At 40.6% G+C, this 26,648-nt stretch overlaps 1 protein-coding gene across 6 annotated transcripts in view; it reads right to left on the bottom strand.

Annotated features, from left to right (window-relative positions):
* Positions 1-26,648, bottom strand: part of USP32 (ubiquitin specific peptidase 32) — a 63,388-nt gene that overhangs the window by 15,041 nt on the left and 21,699 nt on the right. For 3 of the 6 annotated variants that reach the window (XM_066333529.1, XM_066333530.1, XM_066333535.1), the window contains exons 3-16: positions 24,204-24,309; positions 23,554-23,672; positions 20,519-20,678; positions 13,015-13,146; positions 11,656-11,763; positions 10,753-10,868; positions 10,325-10,387; positions 8,670-8,753; positions 6,306-6,367; positions 6,091-6,193; positions 4,215-4,407; positions 2,902-3,077; positions 2,048-2,188; positions 214-373 (exon numbers count right to left, since the gene is read on the bottom strand). In XM_066333529.1, the coding sequence (XP_066189626.1) occupies positions 214-373; positions 2,048-2,188; positions 2,902-3,077; positions 4,215-4,407; positions 6,091-6,193; positions 6,306-6,367; positions 8,670-8,753; positions 10,325-10,387; positions 10,753-10,868; positions 11,656-11,763; positions 13,015-13,146; positions 20,519-20,678; positions 23,554-23,672; positions 24,204-24,309 (1,723 nt within the window). The remainder of the gene's footprint in view (positions 1-213; positions 374-2,047; positions 2,189-2,901; positions 3,078-4,214; positions 4,408-6,090; positions 6,194-6,305; positions 6,368-8,669; positions 8,754-10,324; positions 10,388-10,752; positions 10,869-11,655; positions 11,764-13,014; positions 13,147-20,518; positions 20,679-23,553; positions 23,673-24,203; positions 24,310-26,648) is intronic. The other 3 variants (XM_066333531.1, XM_066333533.1, XM_066333534.1) reach the window with 2 other exon arrangements.

Raw genomic sequence — 26,648 nt, 5'->3', positions numbered from 1 at the left:
TTCTCCCTGGAGGAGAGGGCAGGGACAGCCCTGCAAATGCTCCCTGCTGCCTTTTCCCTGGAGCAGAGAGCAGGGGGAAGGCCCTGGATGCTCCGTGGTGCCGCAGGGCCATCGAGCTGCAGCACAAACACAGCACAGGAAGCTCCTCCAGCTTGAGCTGGCCTAGAAACTGCACAGGAGGGGTGATGGTTCTTGCTGCATTCTTCAAGTTACCTCTGGGCAAATGCTGAGGGAACATTCTGAGGCTCATCATACCCATATTGACCCAGACGTTGGACTGCTGGGTGCGCGTGGCCGGCTGCTGCCGCAGGAACAGCAGGTACCGAGGGAACAGCTCCAGCTCGGGCACGTTGGTCTTGCTGTTCTTGATCACCTGCAAAACAGCACATTGGGAACACTTCAGAGATTCACCTTGCAAGTTTGGAGGGAATGGCAAGAGGAAGGGGAGTGATTCCGTCATTAAAAAGAGGTTAAATTATTAAAAAACCAAGGTTTTTTATGAGGAGACAAAAAAATCCGAATTTCTCGTGGGGTTTTTAGGCAAATATGCCCAGGAATGACAATTTCCTGATTCCTAAGCACTTTTTTGGAGCTTATTAGCTGCAGGTTGTCAAAAGCAAACACCTTGTTTAGTGCAGCATCACACCATGGAAAGACTCTTTTTCTAATTCCTGGAATAAATGTGAATCCACAATGAACCTCATTAATTCCACTCAGTGTAAAATACTTCCAACATGAAAGTTTCACAGCTGTTGAAAGAACTGACAAATGCAGGATAAGACATTTGGGTTGAACTTTGTGAACCACAGGATTGACTTAAAACCTTCATATTGTACAAACAGGCTGCAACCTACTTTGGCTGCATTTTGCTGTGCTGACAGAAATTACCCCAAAACACATTTTGCAGCTTTTCAGCCACCACTCCTACAAAGATTTTGCCACCTAGATCTGCCCAAACAGACAAGCAGAAATAGAAAGAATGTTCAGTCTTTTTGTGACCATGTGAAGCAGATGAAAACAGCTCAAGCTGTGAGAAGGAAGGTACCACACTGAAGTGCCACAGTATTCAACTTCAGCTACAACAAAAACAATGGTGATGACATTTTCTGAAGGGGGAAAAAAAAGCACATTATTTTGTGTATAAAGTGATGTGGCCTTTTCTGGATCATGAAAGGTGTTTGTTTCCATGGAGAATGTGTGGGAGGAGGTAAGAAGCCAGTGATTTTTCCCTGTAAAATCATTGTCTGCACTAGAGCCAACAGAACCAAATTGTCAAAAAACATAGAGATAATCCTCTTCCATCTGTGACACTGAATGTTTGTGACACCAACCACCAAAAATCTACTGCTACCAGCACAAAAATCCCATCACATCCTTTTTTTTAACTGCATCTCCTACAAGGGAGTACCTGACAGAGAACAAAGCAGCCAGTCTAAATAGACTCATGAGAAATTGAAGAGAAAGTTCCCAATGTTTCCAAGTGAGCAGGTTCCTGCAGCTCCCAGGAGCTCCTGAGCAGCCATTCTGACAGAGCAGAGCCTTGGTCTGTTCTTTTTCCTGGACTCAGCTATTGCCAGCTGCTTTGGAGCTCTTCCCCAAACTTTACCCACTGTGTTTCTGTGAGGCTGAACCTGAAGGAGCAATTGTTGCCTTCTCCCCAACTCCATGGAATTGTCAGAGAGAAGGAACAGGTTTGCAGAGCTGCAGGTGTCCCACTTGTCATTTTACAGCTTTTTTTTAAACATCTCAGCTTTTGAAGATGAGTGTTTTGATGGCAAAAGGTTTTTAAGTTGACCTCAGGTTTGCTTTTGTGTGCTTTAGCAAACACCAGCAGCATTCCTGCCCTGCTGCCAGACCCCCTGGGATTGTGCTGCAAACCTCCAGCTGAAGAGCCACAACTTTCCATCCAGGACCAGTCTGGAGGCTGCTTTTTTCCCAGTTTGCTCCTCAAGACACAGGATGAAGCAGGAGGCGACTGTAAGAGGTTACACCTCGTGCCACTGGACAGATTTTGGTTGTTAGAAAGTGTCTAAAAATCCCAACTCACCGGCCTGGGCAAGGACAGGTTTGCTCCATACCAGTGGTAAAGTGCTCTCCAAACTGGTTCTGGCACCATGACATAGTCCTTTCCTTCCACCAGCTGTGGAGATCTCTTTAACCTTCCACCCTCCATAGTTAATGATGCAGCCTTTAAATAAAATAAAATAAAATAAAATAAAGGTTTTGTCACATCTCAAGTGGAGAAATTAGTACACAGCCACAATGATTTTAGTTCATGAGCACAGAAGACTCTTTAATTATTAAAAGACTTCTAAGTAACAATTAGCAGCTGCTTTTCACACAGAGATGGTAGTTGAATGTAAGAGTAATTAACGTTCAAGTCTCATTATTTACTGCTCCTCTAAAAGCTTCTGCAGTACAAAATTCATGTGTTTTGCTCTTGTGTCACCTACTCCAACAACTCTGAATAGTAAACTCCCATCTCTGCTCAGCATTGATGCTGCTGCTCTGTGTTTCATGTTCTATTTGCATTCATACTGCAAAAAGGATCAGGTTTGTTTTACTGGATTGTTATGCAACAGCAGTAAATGCATATTTAAATGGAAATGCTGAAGTGCTCGATTACCGAAGTATTTTACATTTAATGCAGCAAGCTTTCTTTTCATAAACACCTTTCCAATTGTAAGCATATTTTGAGTGTTTCTTTTCTCACAAAACACAAGAGCAGCTGTAGAAGCAGAACACAATTTTTCCCTCTTGAAACAAGAGTGAGAAACCTCAATTTTGCTGTATGACAGAGCAGTGTTAATTCAGAATTCAGCTGAAAAAAAGCCAACATAAAAAAAGCTGCGATGAAAGAGAGCTAAAATATGCTTTTTCCTCTATTGCCATGCCCTTTACCTTCACTGGCTCCTGTGTCACCAGGGGCTGGTTATCAATAGCTCCTGGTTTCTGGGGGTTCAGCTGCAGCAGAGCATTGCCATTGGAGGCCAGGAAACACTGGTTGTTATTGTCTGAAGTGTTGTGCTGCCGTGCAAAGCTCACCTCAGAGCCTGGGGTGCCAGGGTACAGAGTGTCTGAGCACAAAGCAAGAGAAAGAACAGGAATCATTCACTCCCTGATCCCATAAACCACAAAGGAATGAGCTACACTCTTGTAGCCTTGTTTTAAAGAATAAAAAGTTTGCCGCCCTTCATCCTGCAGTGAAACATGCAACTCTTCTACCTCCAGAAGGATCCATCTATTCTCTCTCAGAAAGGGATTTATGATTGTATGTTTTATATATTTTATATCATGATTACACAAACACAGCTTTGAAACAGCCTGATCAGTTTTGCAGGGGCAAATGTGGTGAGCATTTGGGTGTCATCTGGATGTTTGGATATCAAACTCCTAAAAAAACTCTTTAAAAGATATATCCATCAATGCTTTGTTTTATTTTTCCTTGAAAAGGCAAATAGTTTTATTCTTATAAAAGCTGCTTTGGTCATGCAGAATTTCATGGAAATTTCAATTAAAATAAAAATAAAAAAGAAAGAACCTTTGTCTCTCTGCCCTTTGTTTTCCCACACCTCTATACTCCAAAAAAAATCACAGCATTTTATCTAATTTCGATCCAAGTTATGATTTTAAAATATCAGATGCAACCTTCAGATGCCTTACAAGGAAAAAAATACCCAATTCTCAAAAGAACTCATGGAAAAGCTGGAGTAAAACCTCTTCTTTCACAAAGTGACTCCTAGGATCTGCACAAACTCATGCAAATTTAAGTCACATGCCCTGTAAAACCACAACTGTGCTTTTCCTCATGGTTTTTTTGCTGTTTCTTCCCTCTTTTTACCATCATTACATGGCAGAGTATAGCATCAACCCTCTTAAAACAACTTAATGTGAAAGTGGGGGGAAAAATCCACTCAGAAAAATCAACAATAAGACACACAAAAAAAAAAAAAAAAAAAAAAAAAAAAAAAAAAAAAAAAAACCAAAAACACCTTGAAAATAATTCTGGAAATCAATCCCAGCATAACAGATGAAGTGCTGTTAAACCAGACTTTGTGTTTAGCCACCACACACTAAAAAAAAATCCTGAAAAAACCCCTACAAATCCTGCAATCCAAGCTGTGTTATCTCTCAGGCTGGGGTGGGGTCCATGCAGTGGGCAGTTTTCCCAAAAGCTGTTCTACATGAACCCTCCAAGGAAATAAGATGCTTACTGCTGCTGGTGGACTCTGAGGCTTCTGAGGCAGTGGAAATATTATCTGAAAACTTTTCTTCTGGTGCACTGGAGTCATTAAGACCTCCCATTTTGTCTTCTCCCTGCTCTGGGGTATTGGCTGCAGCAGCTACCAGGGGATTCTTACCTCCACTCAAGACAGATGAAGGCTCTATCACAACTGGGTTTGCATCCTAGAGTTGGGGAGAAATAGAAAAGTTAATTATCAGCCAAGATCAAAGACCTCTCAGCCAAAGCAGCCACCAAAAAGTCACAGTTCTGTGACTGCTTTTGCACGTCACAAGATTTGCTGAAGGAAAAATGCTCTCTACATTTATCAACAACAACAAAAAAATTAAGCAGAAATAAACACCCAGAATTGTTAAAACAATCAGGTAAACCATTCTGCTATTGATATATATATAAATATGTATCCCACTATTTGATTGTTAAATAAACAAGAGTCAGAATTCCAAAATTGTTAAATCAAATAAACCATTCTGCTATTGATATATATATAAATATGTATCCCACTATTTGATTGTTAAATAAACAAGAGTCAGAATTCCAAAATTGTTAAATCAAATAAACCATTCTGCTATTGATATATATATAAATATGTATCCCACTATTTGATTGTTAAAACAAATAAACAAGAGTCAGAATTCCAAAACTGTTAAAACAATCAAATAAACCATTCTGCTATTGATGTATATATATAAATCTGTATTCCACTATTTGATTGTTAAAACAAATAAACAAGAGTCAGAATTCCAAAATTGTTTTCCCCACCTAGATACATAAAAATACACCTGTTTTTAAACAGCTGTAATGACAGACTGCAAATATTTGAAGACTTGAAGTTCATATGGTTGAATGAGAACAGCAAGCACAGCAACAAAAAACCCACATTTTTTTTTCATCAAACCTACAAACATTTTCACAGAAATTCTGGTGTGTTTTTTTTTTAATTTCTGCTGGAGAAGTGCAGTGAGTAATGGCCTAGTGCATTATGGAAAGGATTAGGGATGAAATCCTGTGCACATCTGAGCACTCACACCAGGGTAAGGATCAAATGACCTGGCATTTCTGGCATTTCAGCCCTCACTTGGCCAATTCATTGTGCACAAAGAATAATGGTCATTACAAGGTTAGTTAATGCACACACTGCAATTTTCTGAGTACTTGCAGCTATTTGTTTTTATAAAACAAATCAAGTGCTTCTGTGATTACTTATGAAGGTATAAAAAACCTCTTTTGAGAGGTTTATTTCACTTGTTTAGCCTGCAAATAATATTTCTCTCCAATTAAACTTTATTAGATTTATTAAACATTTTGTATTTTGTACAATTCAGTGGTGCTTTAGCTTAAATATTTCAATTAAAGTGTATTAAGGAGCACCCTGTACCTATAAAGTTTTAGTAGGACTCCTTTGATTGGGTATTAGACTATTTTTTGTCATTGCCTCTAAAGCAAATTATTCCAATTTCCTCCTTCATCCAGAAAATTCAGAGTGTATTTGTGGCCCAAGCCAAGTCAAGCCTAAAGTGGGCAGCTTTATTATCAAATGGATCAGAAAACATGAAAGAAATGCTCCTGTGAGCATGGTTTTTATTTAAAAAAATTTATTAAAATGCAGGAATGATGAAAGAGATGAGAATTTAATGAAATTACAGCACCAAGCTCCCCACATAACAATGATTCAGCAGAACAATTCTTTTCCACCAAGAGACAGGAGATGCTCAATTCTGAGCATTATTGGTTCTGCAGTCATTTCCTCCACACTGGTTTTTTTTTTTTCCACCAACACATTCAGAAAGACAAGAAATCACTTATTCAGTATAGATTATTATTATTATTATTATTATTCTACTTACATATTTGACATATTCTTTCCACTGGTGCCACCAGGGCATAGCAATGAGAAACCAGTTGTGCCCAGGCTGGAGGCCATACCTGCTCTCTCTTTCCAACCAGCCTCTGCACAGAGAGAAAATGGGAATTTTTAGCTCAAACAGGGAATTCTCTGGTCTTTTGAAAACGCTAAAAGGTGGATGTGAAAAGTATTGAAGCTCCTGAGCAAAGCACACACCTGATAATCTGTCCTTCCTCCTCTGGGGTGGCAGGTCTCAGTCCCAAAACTATGTGACACACCTGGAGAAAGAAAGAAAAAAAGAAATCCCCATTAACAGGCCAAAAAAAAAAAAGCCAACAAACAACTCAGATGAGACTTTTCAGCATTTAATAATAGAGCAAGATTACTGAAAATTGAATAAATCCCTAATAAAAATAAAGTCTTTTGAGCTGTGAGATTCCCAGTTTGTTCTGACTGTTCAGATAAAAGCACCAAGAATGTCAAAGGTCACACAAATATTAAGGTGAAGAGACAAGCAGTTGGCATTATTTTCTGGCTGTGACAGATCAGATGCACAAATCAGGATGTCTGGGTGTGCTGGAGAGAGGAATGAGGAACTGGGAGAGGGCAGGTGGTTGGGAGAGGATGAACCAAAAGTTAAAAAGAACTGAGAGGGAAAAAGTTGGGAATGAGTGGCTCTATGTGGGACTGAAAGGGGAAAAGCTGAGAATGAGTGGTTCTAGATAAGTTGGAAAGGGAAAAAGCTGGGAATTAATGGTTCTAGATAAGACTGAAAAGGAAACAAGCACTGGAGAGGCTGAGGGAGAATTTCAGAGCAGAACAACCAACACAAACAATGGCCAAAACCACTCTGCCAAGTGCAGATCATTCTCTAAATGCTGATATTTTAATTTCTCTTGTTTTAAATTTAGTTTTGAGCTGAACCCAGAAAGAAAAGGCCCCGTCTCCTGGCCTGGGTGGGGTTTTATTCCCAGTACAAACCAGTGTCAGGTGGCTCCTGTTTCACTCCTGTCCCAGTAAAGCTCCTCCACTCTCCCAGATGGTTTTGCTGCTCACCCCATGAGTTACAACCTTCTCTCCTTCTGTCCCTTTTATCAATTTGTATCTCAGCTGGAGATTTCTAATCACTGCTAAGATGTCTTATTTAAATTTATATTACAGGGGGAGAGACCATATCACATTTGGAATGAAACAAAGGCCATTAGCCAGGGGGAAGCAACAGATTTTCCAGCACACACAACACAGCTGGGTCTGGTGTTTCTTTTTGAAATTTGTGTGGCATTGAGCTAAAATGAGATTCTTCAGATAAACCAAGCCCTCTGCAAACAAACCCATTTGTTGACAAGCTTTCCACTCAGAGGATCTGGCTTTTCTCTCTGCAGATGAGGTAAATGACACCTCAAATAAATGCCCCGATAAATCAATGGCAGACTCTGCCCTGTGCTTTATGTGATAAAGTTATTTAAAAAAAAAACCACATTAAAATTAAAATCTAAAATGAAAACACAGCAGCTATGCCAAGAGAAAAAAAACCATTGTAAATGAGACTTCCAGTGAGCAATGTGCAACAGTGGTGATGTGTAATCAGCATTAAGACAGATTTATTACATCTTCACTCACTCTTTGTCACGACTGCAGGGATATTTGTTAGTTCATCAATATTTAGTTATGAGGGGATATTTGATGCCAGACAGGCCAAAAATAAAGTCAGCCCTTCTGGAAGACGGTTGCAACTTCAGCAAACATGATGTAATTGGAGATAAAATGAATTTGAGGAACTTTCCAGCTGTGGTGTGGCTGGTGGCCTCAGGATACTCTCACTCAGTCACCCTGAAGCTCCTGGGAAAGCATCACTCAAAATGCAGTTTATAAAGTAGTCACAGGCCAGTTAGGATTATTATTATTATTATAATAATTTAAACTCCAAGTCTCAGCCTCAAAGGAAACCAGGTAAAGAACAAACTGCAGTGGATGAAAACACTCTTTGAGGGTTATTTTCTGCACAAAGCGAGCCAGAGCTAAAATATGGATTTCAAGGATTTAGAAAAATCCAATTCAAGCTCAATTAAATCTCAATTCAGCACACACTTAATCCTCAGCTTCTGCAAGTGAACAGTGATAGGATATCCCAGCTTTCCAGGACTGCTTCATTAAGGAAGCAATGAGAGGTACCTTAGAGGGCCTTTAGAGAAAGTGTAAAGGGAAACTGGTTGTAAAACATAAAGGGAAAGAATCAGAGATTTTTTTTCTCATTCCTTGGCTTACTTTCTTGGCAAAGATTTGCCACAAAAATAATTTCAAACACAGCTTTTGTCTAATGGAAAATGTAATTGCTGATACACTCGAAATTTCATTTTCTGCACAGTGCACCAGGTTCTCTTGAACAGATGAGGCTTTTGGGCATCTCCATGCACTGCAAGGAACAAATCAAAGAGAGAATCATCCTGCCAAGGCAGCCCAGAGCTGCAAAGCCACATCCCCTCCTGTGCACACAAATGCTGATGCTGCACTTCGTGGCCATGCAGAAAGCTCAGCAGTTAATTACTGTAAATTACAACTTTAGATTTCCCCTAAACATACCTGAAAAAGCAGATTTAAAAATTCATTGGCAAGAGAACTCTTCACACTCCATATCTGGTAGTCCTCCAGAGTGAGGTGTCCGAGCTGGAAGGGGAGAGAAGGGAAGGGGAAGGAAAAAACCATCAAAAGATGAACCTGGTTCTGATAAAATGCTCATTACCTGTCTCATAAAAGGCATAAATCCCCAGGGGATTGATAAAAATTAGCATCTACCACTACTTAAATAAAATTTGATCCAGGGAAAGAAAAAAAATCCAGTTTTAGCATAACACAGGCAACTTGAAGAACTGAAGAGCTCTGAGAGGGTGACCAGAGCCCAGTGTGGGACCTCTCCAGCACTCACACCCAGTGTCCATCACCTGCAGCCACTCCACACCCACCCTCCTCTGAGGGCTGGCAAAAACCAGTTTGGGGCACCAAGGCCTTGTGATCTCACCTAACAACACAAACCTCATTAATTCCTCATCACCTGCCAAGTGCCACTGGTGGAACCCTGACCATGTCAGAGGGATCTTCCAGCCAGAGAAGGGATCAAGCTGATTTTTTTTTTTAATTTCAATTTTTTTTTTAATATCTGGCAATATAATCCAGAGGCAATTTTCCAGCACTGGCAGTTACTCTGCCTCTCCTTACAGACCATTTTCTCCAGAGTTCACCCAGGTCAAAGCTAACACACGAAAAGAGGTTAAATAATTGATGTAATTACTGCACCATCAGCTCTTTCCAGCACTACACTGATGATGCAACTATAAAAATATTCTCAAGACTGAAGTCTTCTTTTTTAACTCTTTGTGGAATCAGGACTGCTGCACACTTGCTTATAAACAACCCTTTTTCCCAAGAAGCCAAACAATAAAAACCTCAAAGGATAAAGCAGAGAGAAGCTACAATTTCCACAGGTTTGGCAATTAAAGAACTACAATGAAGTATTTGCCCACCACTTTGTTGGAGCAGAAGCAGGCAAGACAACTAGTCAAACATATAATTAAGCATTTCTAGACATTCTTCATAGTTTTTCATAAATTATTTATTATTTCCAGACACTCTTTCCAATTAGTGAAGCAGAGGATGAAATAATGGAAGCACCTTCCACAATATTTTTTGTGGACATCTCCAAATTTCCAACTTCCAAAGAGCAAAGAGGAGACTCACAGATAATTACAGATTTACACCCAGCTCCATTTAAAGCACGACATAAACCACCAAGATTTTTCTGTTGTGTCATGACAGATGCTTCCACAGGAGGATAATGCGTCTTGACACAGCATAAAATAGAAGATAAACTTCTGCACTCTCTCTTTTAAGATCAATTTTAACAGGAAACAAAGAACAGTTTCCCCAGCACAGAAGTCAGGCATTAGATTTAAAACTGGTGTTAGTTATGCACAGCAGAGCCTTGCAAACCGTGCAAGGCTTCCAATTAATTTCATCTGGTTATGCATTTTGAGTTTAGCTTCAAGTATTAAAATGGCTTATAGAATTCAAACATGCTCTTTCTTCCACAGAACAACGTGGTAAGTTTTAATGGAAAACTGACATTTCTTGAAAATGATTCTTTTATTGACACATCTCTGCTCGAAAGAAAGCACTTCCTTATAAATAAACTGAAGATACAGGGCTATAAAAATGACAAGGAAAGAACAGCAAATTCCTACCTTTGTGTTATCATGCACATGTAAAATATCTTCCACGATTTCAGACAAACTCATGTCCAACTCCTTCAACAAAAGGATTAGAAAACAGAGTTAAAGTCTCCCAGCAGGACGTGCTCAGAATAAAAATAAAACTCTAAGAGAGACTGGAAACTCTCAGTAATTCCAACCAAGGGCTCCCAGACAAAAAGCTGTGGTTTTGTAGCTGTCTTTATGTGAAATAACACGAATTACAGACAAAGCAGTGAGCTTTGGGCAGCTCAGGAACACATTCTAAGCAAACCTTGTGCCTGGGGCAGGTGACAGCTGTGGGAGGCAAGGGACAGCCACATGTCCCCAGCTGAGGGAGCACCTCACTGAGCCCCACCCCAACAAGATGCACATTCCTCCTCTGGCAGGATGGCTCAGCAGACAGAAGGAAATCAACTCACAGGGATTTTGTCTGTCCTGTTGTCCTTCCACACCTCTAGAAGTGCCACCACCATGTCCTTGAGCTCGGTGCGAGACAAGACCCCATCCCTGTCCACGTCAAACACCTTGAAGCAAACTGAGGGAAAAGGGAATGACTTTGCTGTTAGAACCACTCCATAAATCTCTTTTTTTAATTTTTTTTTTCTTTATTCCTTGCAGCCCCTGAGCCTGCAGAGCCCCCAGCAGCTGGTTTTAGTGCTGACAGTTCTGGGGGATGCACGTGTGGAGGTGAGGAAATGGAGCAGCTGTGTTTAATAAACTCAAATCCAGATCCCTGCAATCCTCTGCTGTGTTTGCTGATGGGAAGTAGCAGGGGACAGATGTGCATTCAGAAATTTCCAGGGAATTACCAGCTTGGAAGTTGTAACAATGTGGTTTTGGAGAAGAAGGGAACAAAAAGTTGTTTCAAAACACAGGAACCTTGCAGGGAGGCAGCTGGGAGCTGGGCAGTGAAAAGCCACAACATGCTATTTACCACAAGACAATCAAATAGGACATTTGTTTTCTATTATAGATAATGAGTAGCTAAGTGTTTGCACTTTCTATATTGAGATACACACTTCTGCCTCAAAATGCAGAAACACTGCAAAAATAACTTCTGAAATGTAGTTTTTCCCCAGTTAGATAATTTACATGGAACTACTGATCAGCTGTAAAATACATGGAATTAGGTTTAATCATCCTTTAGAAAAGAAAACCGTGAGATTTAAAATTCCTCTGTTTTTTTTTTATAACTCCTAAAGTCACCTTTCACAGACTTGTTCAGTGGGAAAACAATCTCAAAAAGGTGAGAACAACTAAACCTCATTGTTCAAACAGAAAAAAACTCCTCCCAACTTAACAGTTAAATTTTGCATACTTACACTTCTGTCTCTCTGCCAAGGGTCCCCTGCAACATGCTGAGAGCCCACAGGAAATTTCTTTAAAATCTATGTGATTGTCTCGGTTTTCGTCAAAAGCATTAAACAAACCTGCAAACCACAAAAGCATCTCCTGTTACAGCACCTGAGAGAGGCACCCAGCACCTCCACCAGGGGTTCAGGGGCAAGGAGAAGTACAAACACTGGGTCATTTATTCTCATCAAGTGTGATAAAGGTAATTAAGCACTGCTAAGGCCATTTAGAGGTGGGTGAGGTGTCTCCTGGATGGCTGATCCAGCCAGGGGTGGGGAAGGAACCAAGAATTCTGAACAGTTCTGCCTGGTGCTCACACCCTCCTTGTAATGACTGATTTAGAGCAGAACCAGCACGGCCAGAAATTCCTATGGAAATCACGGAATTCCACTGCAAATCCAGCCCTTAAGAGCTGTAGCTATCAGCCTTCAAAGCATTTAAGAGCTCAAATCATTCAGCATTATTTATCCCATAATTTATTTTTTTTTAAGCAACAGTGCCTCTACAGAAGGCAAAGAATGACCAGAAACCATTCAAGTTTTCCCCACGGCAGCTGTGGGGAAGTTTAAATCACTAAGTAGATAAAACACACTTAGAAACAAAAGGATGTGGGGGCATACATCTCTGCAGAACTGGACATAAATTGTGATTTTTATGACTTTCCCATTTGTTACTTACTGCTGCCACTTATCAGCAAAGCCAACCTTTTGGTAATAAAAGAATTGTCACTCCAGGACTGCAGCCCAGAACTGGAGTGCAAGTGGAATGTCCCTGAATGCCCTCGTGCCATGCAGCAAATGGCAATGGGACAACTGCAACCTCCAGTTATTACCAGAGTGGCCTCAACTGGACAGACCAGTTTGTTTGTCAGGAGAAATAACAACCCACCAATCTCCTGACTGAGTCTCCTGAATAAAATCTTCCTTCCTTTGCACTGTTAGGGAGGAGTGTTTCATTGGCTGTGTGGTACAACAGCTGACTTGCACACTGAGCTGTCATTTCACAGCTGAAACTCCCATTTGGCAGTTTAAAAATGCTCAATTTTCTCTCATCCGGGGCCAACAGTTTGTTTTGTCTTCACAGAATCTTAAGAAAAAAAAAATTTAAGCAACTATAGGGCAACTTCTACACGAAATCTGATACATTTGCTGCCAGCTGATAAGAATGCAACACCTCCTCCAGCATTCCAGATTTCCCAACAATGAGAGCTCTCTGTTTTCCAGAACTCAGGGAATCATTTCTGATCGAGCTCAAAGGCCATTTCAGAGCAGACACTTTGAAAAGGCATCCCACTGTAAGTGAGCAGAGGCTCCTCACTGATCTCATACCTTCACTCAGGGATTGATGGATTGGGGGGGACACCAAGGGGGCAAATGTCTCCAAATCAAAGCGGCCAGTCCTGGATTGAGCTTTCAGCAGCCAGTAGCGCTTCTCCAGGTCGATGATGTCGGATTCTTCCACTGCAGAATCAACCAAAAAAATAAACCAAAATTACCTTCTTTGGCCACAGAATCCTCCTACCTATTCACCATCGAGGAGTTCACCATCAATCACATCATCAGAGGGGTGTAGAAACACAGAAATTCACTGAAATTCTGCGTCTTCACACTGAAATGTGAAAACACAGAATTCACAGAAATTCACTTTTCCCACTGTCAGAGCCTCTTCGTTTTTCACCTGTTTCTTTTTGGTGATTTCAACAGGCAGATTATATCTGCAGTGTTTTCCCAAGGTATTCAGTATTCAAATCCTAAAAAAAGGCATGAAGTAGCATTTAAAAGCACCAAATCCAGATCTTTTATGGAAAAGAATTATGTAGTACTTGGTTGCCCTTAAAAAAACTCCTATTTAAAATTTTTTAGGTTTTTTATACAGTAATATTAATAATTAATTATTTATACAGCTAAGTTAATAAGGCTAAATTTTAATGTGGCATTTAAATGTTTTATCTCAGCATTATTTTTTTTCCCAAATATAAAACAGTTTGTTTCACTTTATTATTTAGCCGATAGAATTATTTATAATTATTTCACTTACAGTAAACACAGAGGAGTGGTTACTCAAACCTACAATGCAGAGGAACTTAAGAAGCAATTTAAAAAGGGAAAAAAAACCCCAAACCCAAGAAATCAAACAAGGTGCTAAGCAAGGATAGATGAAAACAGCCAAAGGAAAAACTTTTCTGTTCCTTCAAAACATTCTATACAAATGCTCTCTTTATACTTTATCCTTGAAATTAAATATATATATATCTCTAAAACAAGATTAAATTTCTTCCCAACAATACTTTCAACCTTTTTACATATGCAAGTGTGTCACAACAGTGCTTTAGGTCAGTGCCAATTAATTGGTTCTCAAATAGATCTGTAATGACAAAGCTGTCTATATTAAGAACCACTACGTGTGATCTCATTCCCAGATGGTTCTGAGCCTCTAAATCCACGCCACTTTTCTAATAGGTTTAACTTGAGCTATTTGGCCTGGTTTAGTCCACAGAAACAATAATAATCCTGTAAGGCTTAAGAACAAGAAGGGCTTCGCCTAAAAAGTTGTGTCAAATTGAAATCTTATTGATTTCTTTTCCCCATTTCTGTCATTAGGGGCAGTAATTTACTTTAAATAGTAACTTAGGTAAGCTGCAATGAGCATGAAGCAGTTGTAACCACCCAGCAGGAGCATCAGATGATGCACCAAAAACTTACACGAGTCCTTACCCTCGGCAGCAGGAAGAGTGGAAAAGTCTGAATAAAGTATCTGGAGTTGGAGGAGTGGAAGGGCTTTGCATTTTCCTGTAAGGTGTTTTTAGCCACCAGTGACAAATGTTCCTTTCCCGTGTGCCTTCAGAGCAGGCACAGAGGTGACCAGCCCAGCCCTGCCTCCCCAGCTCCTCAGGGCATCATTCCCAGCCCCTGGGCGTTCACACAGGGACACAGGAGCTGATCCAGAAGAAAAACTCATTTCCTTTCTCCTCTCCCCCTCCTTCCCGGATGGATCAATCCCCTGATTGGTTTTACCATCCCCTGTCTCTTGGCTGGGGTGTAATCACAAAGTTATTTGGGTTGGAAAGGACCTTTAAAGGTCATCCCAATCTCCTCCATGGACACCTTCCACAGTGTCCAACCTGACCTGGAATGTTTCCAGGGATGAGGAATAGCCCAGCTCATCCCAAAACCTTTCTCCCTCATTTAAACTCTTAGTTTAAAGCCATTACCCCATATCCTGTCACCACAGCCCCTACTGAAAGTCTGTCCCCAAATACGGGAGGAAGCAGCAATCCTAATTTATAAAGGAATATTATTCTAGCAGAAATCAAGAAAAAGGCATAGAGGAGGTATTTCTTTAAAGATCAGCACACAGAAACATCAGATGTGAGGAGTTTCCCCTTCCCAAACAATGGCAGAGGGGAGGCTGTGCTGCCATTTACAGGAATTCCACTTCCACCTTACTGCTCTCCTTGGCAAACAAAATAGGCTTATTTATGTTCTCTTGTGCATGACCATGTAAATCACTTTGCTTCCTTTTAATCCACCTCTGTAAGTAGGAAGAATAACAAATGTGTGAGCTGCACTTCATTCTTCAAGTGATGCAAGACTGAGAATATTCAAAAGGCAGCAGGAAGCTCAAATTGTCCTCACTGAAGAGTCAATTCGCAGAACCCTTTTCTCTGGCAGGTGCAATATTTGTCCTTAGTAATTAAGAACTGAAAGAATGTTATATTTTGATAGAGGACCTCTCTCAAATACCTGTAGTAGAAGTTAGTTGCATTCAGATTTTTTTTTTTTTATTTTACTTCACAGACATTGCTACAGTGGTAACTCCATTGTTTCATTATTTCATCTCAAAAAAGAAAGGTTATCAGAAAACACCTCGTGCTTCTGTTCACAGTGGGTGGACTGACATAATGGTCCCTTAAAGACAGAGAATTTCAAATAATCACCTTGAAAAGAACAGCTGATAAGTGTTAGCACAAGTGTTACATTTTTATTCCTGCCCCAGTGCTCTGACTTTCTGCACCAGAGCCAAGCACTTGAGAAAGTAAAACCAAGTAGTAAATAACATTCTTAGCACTGATTAGCCTTACACAAATCAGGTTAAGCACGAGCAAAAATGTGACAAAAGAGTATTTCTGGTTCAGTTATAACAAATTGTAGCCCAGTGCACCAGTTGCAGCGAATAAAAGGGAGCAGGATTTATTGGATTGCAGCACAGGAAGTTTAACTGCAGCTGAGCAGCAGCTGTTGCATAATTTGATTTCTCCAGAGTGATTTTTTTGCACATAATCTTGTAAATCAGTCTCGAGATATGCAGTGCACCATCTATTCCTCCATGAGTGCAAACTAAAAGGAATCCCTGGCAATTGATGATTACACACATAATCATATTTGTTACTGAAGTTAAATGAAGCATGGGAAAGGCACACTACACTTAACACCCAAACATACCAATGGGCATGACAAAACACCAGATTCCACTGAGGTTTTGTACAGATAAAAGATTTTATCTTTTCAAAATATATACTTTTTCTCCCTAATGTCTCTTCAAATCACATCAAAGTGTAAATTGGGCTTTCATTCAGATTACTTAAAAAGATGTATTTTATACACACAATAGAGGCCAAAACCTCAGGACACACAGGCTTTCTAGGCCAAATAATTATTCATTTTGGTAATTAAAGACATGATATGGTTATTTGAGGTCACATGGACATGATGCACCTGAGAAATTTAAGCAGTTTACTACCACATACTGATTTATGTCTCCCTCATCACTTGCCCATTAGAAATACAAAAATACTTTCTGGTCTGTAAAAAATTATGAATACTTCTTTTGGTTCAATTCTCTAAGAATTAGACCAATATAATCAGAGGGATGCTAAGTACTACTGAAGCACAGTCATCTTCTTGTAAAGGAAGAACAAATAAACGTTTTCAATCAAAACAGCATCTGTAAAACTACTAAAAATGAGTTAATTTAGAACGTGGATCAATAGGCAGGTGCATGGCAGTGATAAACACTAAGCCCCCATGTTACATTTTAATGCCATTCCCACAAAATATCCCACAGATACCAAGCCATGAATAATCTTCTGCCTTAGAACCCAAATTTAAAAGCCCCTTTTCATTTCAGCCACTGCTGCTTACAATTCTTTATACGACCAGAATTCACCAAGTATTCCAAGAGACGGCAAAAGTTCCATATTTACCCACCTATGGGCACAATCCTCTCTGGCTCACAGCAGCAGAAACATACCATATTCCCAACATTTTACCAGCCCTTGGATGGTTCTCCTGGTCACCATGGTGTGCTGCAGGCAGACCCCCAGTCCTGCTGCCAGGGAAGGCTCTTCATGGCAAACACTGCCACCAAACACAGCTCCTCACTAAAAAACTCTCCTTTGTGGCTTGCAAATTAACCCCCAGAAGACTCTGGGACTCAGAGCTGCTTTGCAAGACATAAAATAGCCTGGAACTAAGAGGATAACAAGTGGCAAAATACAGATTAAGTGACACCGAGGCTTTTACTTATTGGCCTGGGCTACTGGCAGACTTTCATCTTTGTGTTTTTCCTGATTAAAAACAAACACAAGGGGAAGGGGATGTTAAAACCTGGGCTAAGAGAGATCCTTGTGTGTGTGAGACACGAGCAGGCAGTGTTCATCCAGCAGAATATGGACTGTCAGTGCCTCAAAGGTGGGACCAGGGAGGTGACAACAGCACAGCTCCTCTCACAGCACAAGTGTTCACACTTGGGAAAGGCAGCACACAATGAAACCAGCTCTTAAAAGCCAAAATCTAAAAATCCAAAATCAGGAGTGGCTTCTAGAGGCTTCCACACATCCCAGAGTGGGTGCCCCAGCTCCAGAATGTGAATTAACACCCAGCCAAGGGATCCCCTCACAGTGCTCTTTCCCATCTTGGTCCTCCCACGGAGCTGAAAATCCCAACTCATTCCTGGTTTTGTGCTGGCTCCAAAAGTGCCTCTCCCATTTCCACCACCCTGCTCATCCTCATCCAGGGCTGCCCTCATTGCTGGCACTAAATGAGTGAGGAATGGATATTCTAAAGTAGAATTATTTGCACTGATTGCAGTCGTAACTGCACCTCCAGAAAGAAGAGGATGGATTTTTCTGACAGCGCAGGAGTCTCCTCCATTCAAAGGGGGATTTGGATGTTATTTAATCAGAACTGGGTGACACAAGAACTGGGTGACAAAGAAGTACAAATTAAACATTCTGTCAGTTCAAAAACCAGCCACCTGATGAACAGAATTATCTTCCCTTTGGAAAAAGGGCTGAAAACCTGAGTATCTCAGCCCCATTACATGACACTGAGTCACACCAAAATGACACATAAAAAAGGCAACCAGTACCTATGCTGCAGCAGAAAAAAAACCATTTGCAGCTAAATGAAGGAAATCAATGAGGTGTTCCCTGAGTCACTGTGACAGAAATGTGGGATTTACAGGCTCCACCAAAGTGCTGTTCAATGTGATGGTTCAGAAATACAGACATACTAAATAAATTTAAATGCACATGATCATATTACAGAACTGAGAAAATCCAAACTACTGCTACTTGGTCACTCCTCAGGTGTAAGATAAATTCATATCCTTGAAATGCTTTTTAGGAACAAAGGCCAGTTATTTTGGCAGCTTTCAAATAAAATTATTCACATTTCTGATTTAAGTGAAACGGAACAAAATTTGATTAAAAGCAGCAAGTGTGTGCAACTTCCCGTAACTTTAAAATTTCATTCCTAATTATGTGTTGAGAAATGTAATTAAAGTCATCTGCACACCAAAACAAATGTTATTTACAAAGGAAAAAATTAGTATTCCTTTGTTTCCCTGATAGCCTGGCTCATTAAGCAAATTTAAATGGAGTCACTGATGCTTTGCAGTGAAACGGGGGCTGTTTTTAAATCAAAGGGAATAACTTCCCCTATTTTTATCACTGCCATTTTTTTCTGGCCCTGACATATTGTCCAAGGAGCTGCATGGGAAGCAGAGTGTGAGGTAAGGCTGGGGAGGTTTGTGCCAGGAGGTGCAGCAGGACTGAGAAATCCCCAACTGCACTCACCAGTGAGTGGCACAAATTACCTGGCATTTTACAAGAGAAGAAAGTGGAAACCTTTCCCTCTTTCTCTGGATTATGTTTGCCTCAGTTTACCAAACATCATCTCACTTCCTGGTCCCTCCAAAACAACCATTCTCCCAGGAAAAAATATTTAAATATCACTATCAATATAATAATAATACAATAATATATTAATATTAAGATACTTAATATTAACTATATTAACAAGCCTTCAATAGCTCTCAGTGTTTTACATATTCAGCTGTGTTAAAAATACTTCTGTATTGAATTTCTTACTCCTTGGAGTGACCTGATTAGGCTGAAATTACCTCCAAGTGCTCGAGCACTTACATTCCTTGGTTTTGCATCTGTTGGATGAGATTCCTACACTGCTGTAACTCACAAGGGAATTCAGTAAAATTTAATTTCATCTAGAGGTCCAAACATAATTGTCACATGAACCTTCCAGTTGTGTGGACTGTAACCACATCACCTCCATGAATTTCTGGAATTCACTGAAAAGCTCAACCCCAGCTCTGACATGATAGTACCAGTGACAGGGATATCAAAACCAGAAGTGAGAACCACAATAAATATGAAATAAAATCTATTAAAACAGTAGCTGTTAAATTTAAATTCTTTTTTTTTAATTCTTCAGATTCAGCATAAATAAAACTTATTGCGAAAAGCAGTAAAAACTGTTCTGGAAGTTTCAATTTCAAAGCATAAAAAAGGAGCAGATCTCAGTTTGATACAGGTGAAGAGCTTTCCCAGAGCTAAACTCCAGAACACTCAGAGGGTTGGGGTTGTTTTTCACATTCCTCTTTCTCTGCCTTGTCTATGAGACCTCAGAATATTCAGTGGTTTTCTGTAACCTCAATGTCTCCTGCTGCCTTTCATGTAATGCAAATAAATTACCTGTTCATAAACTCCTAACTTCATCATGCATTTTCATTTCAGATGGTCAGAGAGGAGTTTTGAGTGCCCTTATTTCAAACCAAGAGGATAAGAAGGGTGTGTTGCTTTATTCAAGTAACTCACCCACGAGAGGATTCAAAGCCACACTGACACCAGGGAGGAAAATCCAGGAGACAACATGAAACACAACCAGACTGCTCAAACCCCCGACACCTCCTCCTCCCAGGGATCCTCAGGGACAGAATAGATGCTTGCATTACGCTGCTACATCAAGTGTTCTTTATCAGCCTTTTGTTTTTAGATTTAATTTCAAAACCAGCTGTTCCTTCTTTTACATTCACATAGACATAAGGAAGCACTTCTGCTCTGGAAACAATTCCTGTGCGTGCTTCTCTTTAGTCAATTCTACCACATGCCAGGAATATTATTTATTTTACTGGAGAAGCAAATTAAGAGGCAACACTTATTTTTGAAACAAATATTATTTTCTCAACTCTCTCAGTAGTTTTACAACCCACTGTAAAGACCAAAAATAAACCCAGTATTACCAGCCAGCCACTTCAGAAGATACTCTTTTTTTTTTTAAGCTTCCTTGGTAGCAAACTTCTCTAGGACTGTTGTAGCCTCAGCATTATTATCTCTTAAAAACAACAACCCAGTGTCCTTGTACAGGACATTTTAGAGCACAGAAAGCAGAGAAGGAAGGAGCTCAGAGGAGGAATTTCTCTCGCTGAACCGAACGCAGCGGAGCAGGGAGACTCAAGGCACAACCACTGTGCTGCCCGTGACCTCTGGCAGGTTTTGTGAAGATGTGCAGCACGAGGAGCACCTTTACTCACAGTGTGTGACTCCAGCCAGGGTCTGGTAGAAGGTTGGGGTGTCACTGTCATCAGTGAGGGTCACGTACACCCCTCCCGAGAGCAGCCACCGCGAGAAGGTGAAAGCGTCTTTGTTGTGCAGCAGCCAAACCCTGAACTTCTCATAGTTCACCTTCTCACCCTGCAAGAAAAACCAGAAAAATGGGAGCTGTTTTTCTCACTGCTGCCAGTAAACAGGAACCCATCCAGCTGTATGAACAAAAAATTGGGACAATCTCCTGGAAAAAAAAAAAAATAAGTGCTAATGTAATTTTTCTGCTTGGAGCCATGCCTGTTTTTCCTTTTCCTTTTGAAACAGCAATGGGAGGGAAATTAACTTTCAGTTCTCTCTGCATTTCAGCCACCTACTCAATGTGGCCTTTGGAAACTCATTTACCCTGAACATCAGGTGAAAGGGATGAAAAGAAAAATGGTTACTTGCAATTCAAAACAGCAGAGGTTATTTTGATGAATTTAAATGTATTATTATAGATACCAGCTCTGCTGCACCAAAAAAACCAGGTGCTATAAAATCATAAACATTCTGTTCTATCTGTGCAGGTATACAAACAACAGAGGAATCAGATTTGGGAATAACTAATGCTGTGATTAATTACTACAGGAACATGGGGACTTTTTAGCCTCTAGTGACCAAAACCCACACTGGAGTATAAATGTGACCATGACATTCCCAGGATCTGCTCACTCTGGCTCCTGGAGCTCCCTGATCAGGAATACATAAAAACTACACATTCACAGAATTTCAGGGCTGTTTAAACCATTTATTTGAATCCTTGCCAAGCTGTGGCCATGAAAGCATAGGGATCAGCAGACTAATTTCTCCAGGACCTACAAAACTACCTCAAATAAAAGCAAACCCATTATCAGTAGACAAACTCATTATACGGAGATTCTCATCTCCAGGGGAAATAAACGGGGTCTGCAAAGTGGAAGAGGTTTCAAGTCATTGATTATTTAAACTCCCCTCATATCACAGACCATTAAACTTCACTGAATTACATCTCTACAGAATCCAACAATTTGCATTTGGCCACGGACTATCTGCAACTGCCAAGTGCAGAAAATTGAAAATTCACTGTATTCCCTTTGCCAGGCTGCTCCAATGGTTCATCACCAGCACTGCTGAAACATTTGCTTCCTATTCCCATTGCAGGGGATTGTTTCAGTTCCAGATACTCATTCTTTTTATGCCTCTTCTTCTAGACTATAAAGAGTTTTATATTTTCATCCAACAAATCCCAGACTGGTTTGGGTTGGAAGGGACATTAAAACCCATCCAGTGTCACCCCTGCCATGGGCAGGGACACCTTCCACTGTCCCAGGCTGCTCCAAGCCCTGTCCAGCCTGGTTTTGGACACTGCCAGGGATTTAGGGGCAGCCACAGCTCCTCTGTGCCAGGGTCTCCCCATCCTCACTTTGATTTCTTATTCTTTCATTTCTCCAACAGTCGGGATCAAGAGAAAACAACATTTTCTCACCCCTGTTCTACTTTTTGCACTGCTCTTTGTAAAAGCAGCAAAAGCTGGGTCATTAAAACTCCAGTTTTCCCTGGAAGGACAATGAAGAGGGGCAGAAAAACTTTGGACAGGAGGAAGAAAGCATTTGAAGCAAGCAATGATGACAGCTGAACTATGACAGAACTTGAGCAATGCAGTTATTACTGGGTTTTTTCCTGCATTTCAGAAACAAAAGTAAAAGTCAAAAATATTCTAAAGCTTCTATCTCTAGCTGAGTACATGCAATAATTCTGATGAACAGAAGTACCTATAAACATCATTCCTGAAATCAAACCCATCCTCCAGAAGGCAGGCAGGAAGGCCCACAGCAGGAGCATTCAACTTTCTCACTCTCCAGCAATGACCGTGGATGATTAAGAGCCCAGTAAATCCTGCTGAGTGGGTTATTACACTATTTTCATTTTAAAAGAAAAATCAATATGCAGCATTTTCTTGAACAGGAAAACGCTCTGAAGCCCAGATTGATACTCATCTTCCTGCAAGGCTTCATAAAGTATTTCTGGATTTCTTGGACAGTGTGCAATTAACTTGTAGGGTGCAATTCATCACACCCCACTGATGGGAAATTAGAAATAGGAAATGGCACCGTGGGGCAGCTCCAGAAGCTGGGCTGCAGTGCACTCAGGATTTATGATCCCAGGCAGGGCTCAGGAATGCAATCACTGCCTCCCAAGCCAACAGGACACCAGGGCCAGATCAGAGCCTGGCTCAGGCAGTGCCCACAGCCAGAGTTATCTCCAACACAGAACAATAAAATCTCAAGTAATGAAGTAACCTGATAGCCACAAATAAAGCTTCCAGTCAATCTGGTCAATTCTTTTGCCAGAGGAATGTACAATGATGTCTCCATTTTCCTGGTCTTAATCTCTGGTAACAAACCAAGTAAAAAAAACCTGAAAATTCAGCAGGATCCCTGGAGTCCAAGAATCATCTATGAATATAGCAAAGCACCAATGTCCTGCTTTGGAGGAGGACTTCAGCAAGCTCCATAAAGATTACATCTCTCAAACAACCTCGAGCATAATTAAATGTTGTAGCTCCTGGCAGGAACAATGATACAAAACCATTATTTTGAAGCCACCACTGCTTTTTTTAAATCCAGGCTGCAGATTTGTTTTCTTCTCAGCTTTGTGTTCTAGATTTCTTCCCTGCTTGCAATAAAATGTTCACACTAATGACTAAGTTCCCAGCAGCAATATTAGTATTTAAATTTACCTGATGACATGGTTACCATTGGGAAATGATCTCTTTTTCAGGAGCACAGAGAATGCCTGCATTTATACACCAAACACTGTTCCCATCAATAGAAATTCCATGTAATACCACAACACAAAACCATGAGCTTTTAGCCCATTGAAACAAGGTCAGTTTGTCCCTAGACGTGCACGAGTATGAAAAAGAAGCTACTTAATGTAATCTTGACTTTTTTTTTTTTTTTTTTTTTTGTAAATACAACAAGATAAAAAATGCATGACAAACCTCAGAGAAGCATTTCTTGAGTGACTCTGGGACCTTCCCATCAACCACATGCAGCATCTTCTCCATCTCCTCACGGACAACATAACTCCCAGATTCATTAGAGAACAGGCTGAAAATATCTGAGGAAACAGAAATATGTGCAAACATCTATTTTTCAAATTTAAAGTTTATAACTGGCTGAGAATGTCAAACAAAGGCTGTGCAGCAACTAAAGGACTAAAAACTTAGGTTGATCCAAGTTCAGTGTAGGCTCACAAGGTTTAGGTCTAGATCTTCTTTTTGTTTTTTTTTATTTTTTTTTTACCATTATAATCAAAAGAAAAATGAGTATCATCAAGTCAGATTAACAGAGGAGACAAAACAACAGAAGTCAGTAGGCAGATGATTTTTTTTTTTTAATATCAATGGCATTCTCCTTGCTCTGCCCACATACAGAGACCATCAGGCTTTTTGTGGGACCCCAACACTGACATTGATGATGACTTGGCAAATAATTTCATTTTGATGAATACAGAAACCAAAAATGCACCTAATTTCGAAAACTACAGCTAAAAATGCTTCCAAAAACCCCTGTCTTCACTGTAAAATGGTCATATTTCACATTCACAAGCCACTGTCTCACTGTTACTGTTTGAAGTCACACCACTTACATTTTGTTTTCTCCTCCTCTCTGCCTCGTGTGAGTAGAACTAATCCAACTATCAAGTTATTGAAGTGCAGCCCTTTGGATATTCCTCCAAATGAACAGTAGATAACCTAGAAGAATAAAATAGAGAAGTTAACCAGAATCAGGGCAAACAGAGATATCAGAAGTAAAACCAGCAGCTTGTACTGAGGCTCCATCTCAGTGGTTTTTAGGCTCATCACCTCACATTTCAGCTAAACACACTTCAGTTATTAATTGTGTTACCCTCTTGCAGCTCTTTGGTACATACAAACAGCCTTTGCTTAGTGAAACAGGCACAAGTCAGGAACAGCAATACAAAATCTCCACGTTAGAACCCTCCAGTGAAGACACTTCTCTCTTGCTCGTGCTGCTGTTTCCCCAAATTTCTTTATCAGGGCTGAAATCTCCTCCTGGCTGGGCTCTGATAATCTCAAAGGCATGCAGCAGGAATCCCCAGGGCCAGGCTGGCAGCAGAGAGGGGAACACCAGAGCCCTGTGAGTCACTGCCCCACCACAGGGTGGTTTCCCCGACAAGCCAAAATTAAGCCAGGACTGGGAGTGGCCAAATAAAACCAGTCCTGAGCCTGGCAAGGTCAGAGCTGGCCAAGCCACCCAGGGCTGTGGTGGCAGGAAGGTGATAAGGGAACACCTGAAGCAGAGTGGCTGCAGCAGATTTCCTGCTGCTCCTGCAGCCTGGCTGCACACACCTCAGCAGTGCTGTGAGCTGCAGAAATCCTCTCCTGGGCCATCCATCCCTCACTCCCTTTGGACCACTAAGATCTGTCTGCAGGCATGGCAGTGTCAATCCATGCACAGCAGGATCTCACTCTCCATTCTCTTCTCACATTCTCCCCACCCTGAGCCTCACTTCCACTCCGAGACACAACGTCACCCAAATTCCTGAATTTCCACAGGGGGCTCAGATCAGCCTCTTCTGTGACTAAACTTTAATGCACTTACAAATGCTCAAAGGGCTGAATTATTAAAACTGAATTTGTGCTTTATTTGGACACAACAATTGTAGAGGCTTCGAGGCAGAGTTTTGAATTCCACACTTTTTATGTCTAATCCTTCTGTCTTCACCAGATGCCTTCGAGGCTGCACTGCCCACGTGAGCAATTTACCTTCTTGTTCCACTGGAATCATTATTTCCTGGAAATATGCAGCTAAAATATCCTCTCACTTCTGCTGAACTTTGTACATCTCAGCTGCCACTTCGGATGAGCACCAAATATTACATTTATACATTATTTCAACACAACACAAGGATTGCTCATGAGATAAAGAGAGGAAAGGGATTCTGTGGATAATGTCCAATGTATCAGGATTTAATATATGTAATTACAACCACGGGCAGCTGGCACTGCTTGGAGTTTAGCTGCTTCATCATTCCTTGGGAAGAGTTTATAAACTCTGAAGAGTCATGTAACACATCATTCCTAAGTGAGGAACTCCTTGCTTGGAACATTTTTTCACGTTCGTGTGGCACTTGGAAAACTCCTAAGGACATGCACCACCAAAATGTGATGCAATTTTGTGTTTTCCAAAATTACTTCATGCTGTTGCAGCTTTACTGAAAACAGCCACACCCAGGCAGAATCACAGCAATCTGCATTTCAGAATGTAAAAATTGCTATCATTATATAGCACATAGTATTGTTTTGATATAAAATTTAAGCCTGACATGTTCTGCTTCATGGGCAACTGAAGAGTATAACAAGATTTAAAAACCAAAGTTGTGCTCATGCTTCACCACCTGAGAAGCTTTTCTGCAATTTAACAACACAGACACATCTCTAAATTTCCTTTTATTAATATCTTCAACTCCATTCTCCCAAGAGATCCTCCCAGAACATTAAAACGTGTAAAAAATGTTTTGTGTGCAGGACAATCACCCAGATTACTGAAGTTCCACTGGTTTCACTTCTCTGGTTTATGTCCCATTTAAAATTCCTGTGTTTTTAATTTAACAAAATTCCTGAAGGCCTCTTACTCCTGAGAGATGAAAAACCATTATTCACAACATGCAGAGCACACAGCCCAGCAACCTGAGGCTCCAAATGATCTGTTTTAGTGACTGAAAGCTGCAAACTCCAGGTTTTTAGCTGCCTAATGACTCTGCCTGCCTCTCCCCATCCTGAAGCCAGGAATTACAAAGCATCCCTTGACTCAAATCCCAATTTTGGCCCAATTTACAGTTTTCAAGCTCACAGATTTGATAGTGCACTGCCTGAGTACGAATGCTACAAGTACATCATAATTTGTACTCAAATTTTGAGATGAGTTCTGATGAGAAGCCATCAAAAACCAATTAGGAGTCTTCCATTAATTTTATTTCACCACCTGGAAACCAAGAACTGCTCCATAACCATCATGAGTGTTAAAAAGAGATCATCATCACCAAAATTGTGTCTGTAAGGACAGATTT

Source organism: Sylvia atricapilla, chromosome 20 (genome assembly GCF_009819655.1).
Source record: "Sylvia atricapilla isolate bSylAtr1 chromosome 20, bSylAtr1.pri, whole genome shotgun sequence".
Lineage (NCBI taxonomy): Eukaryota > Metazoa > Chordata > Aves > Passeriformes > Sylviidae > Sylvia > Sylvia atricapilla.
This window is presented reverse-complemented; position numbering and strand designations above follow the sequence as displayed.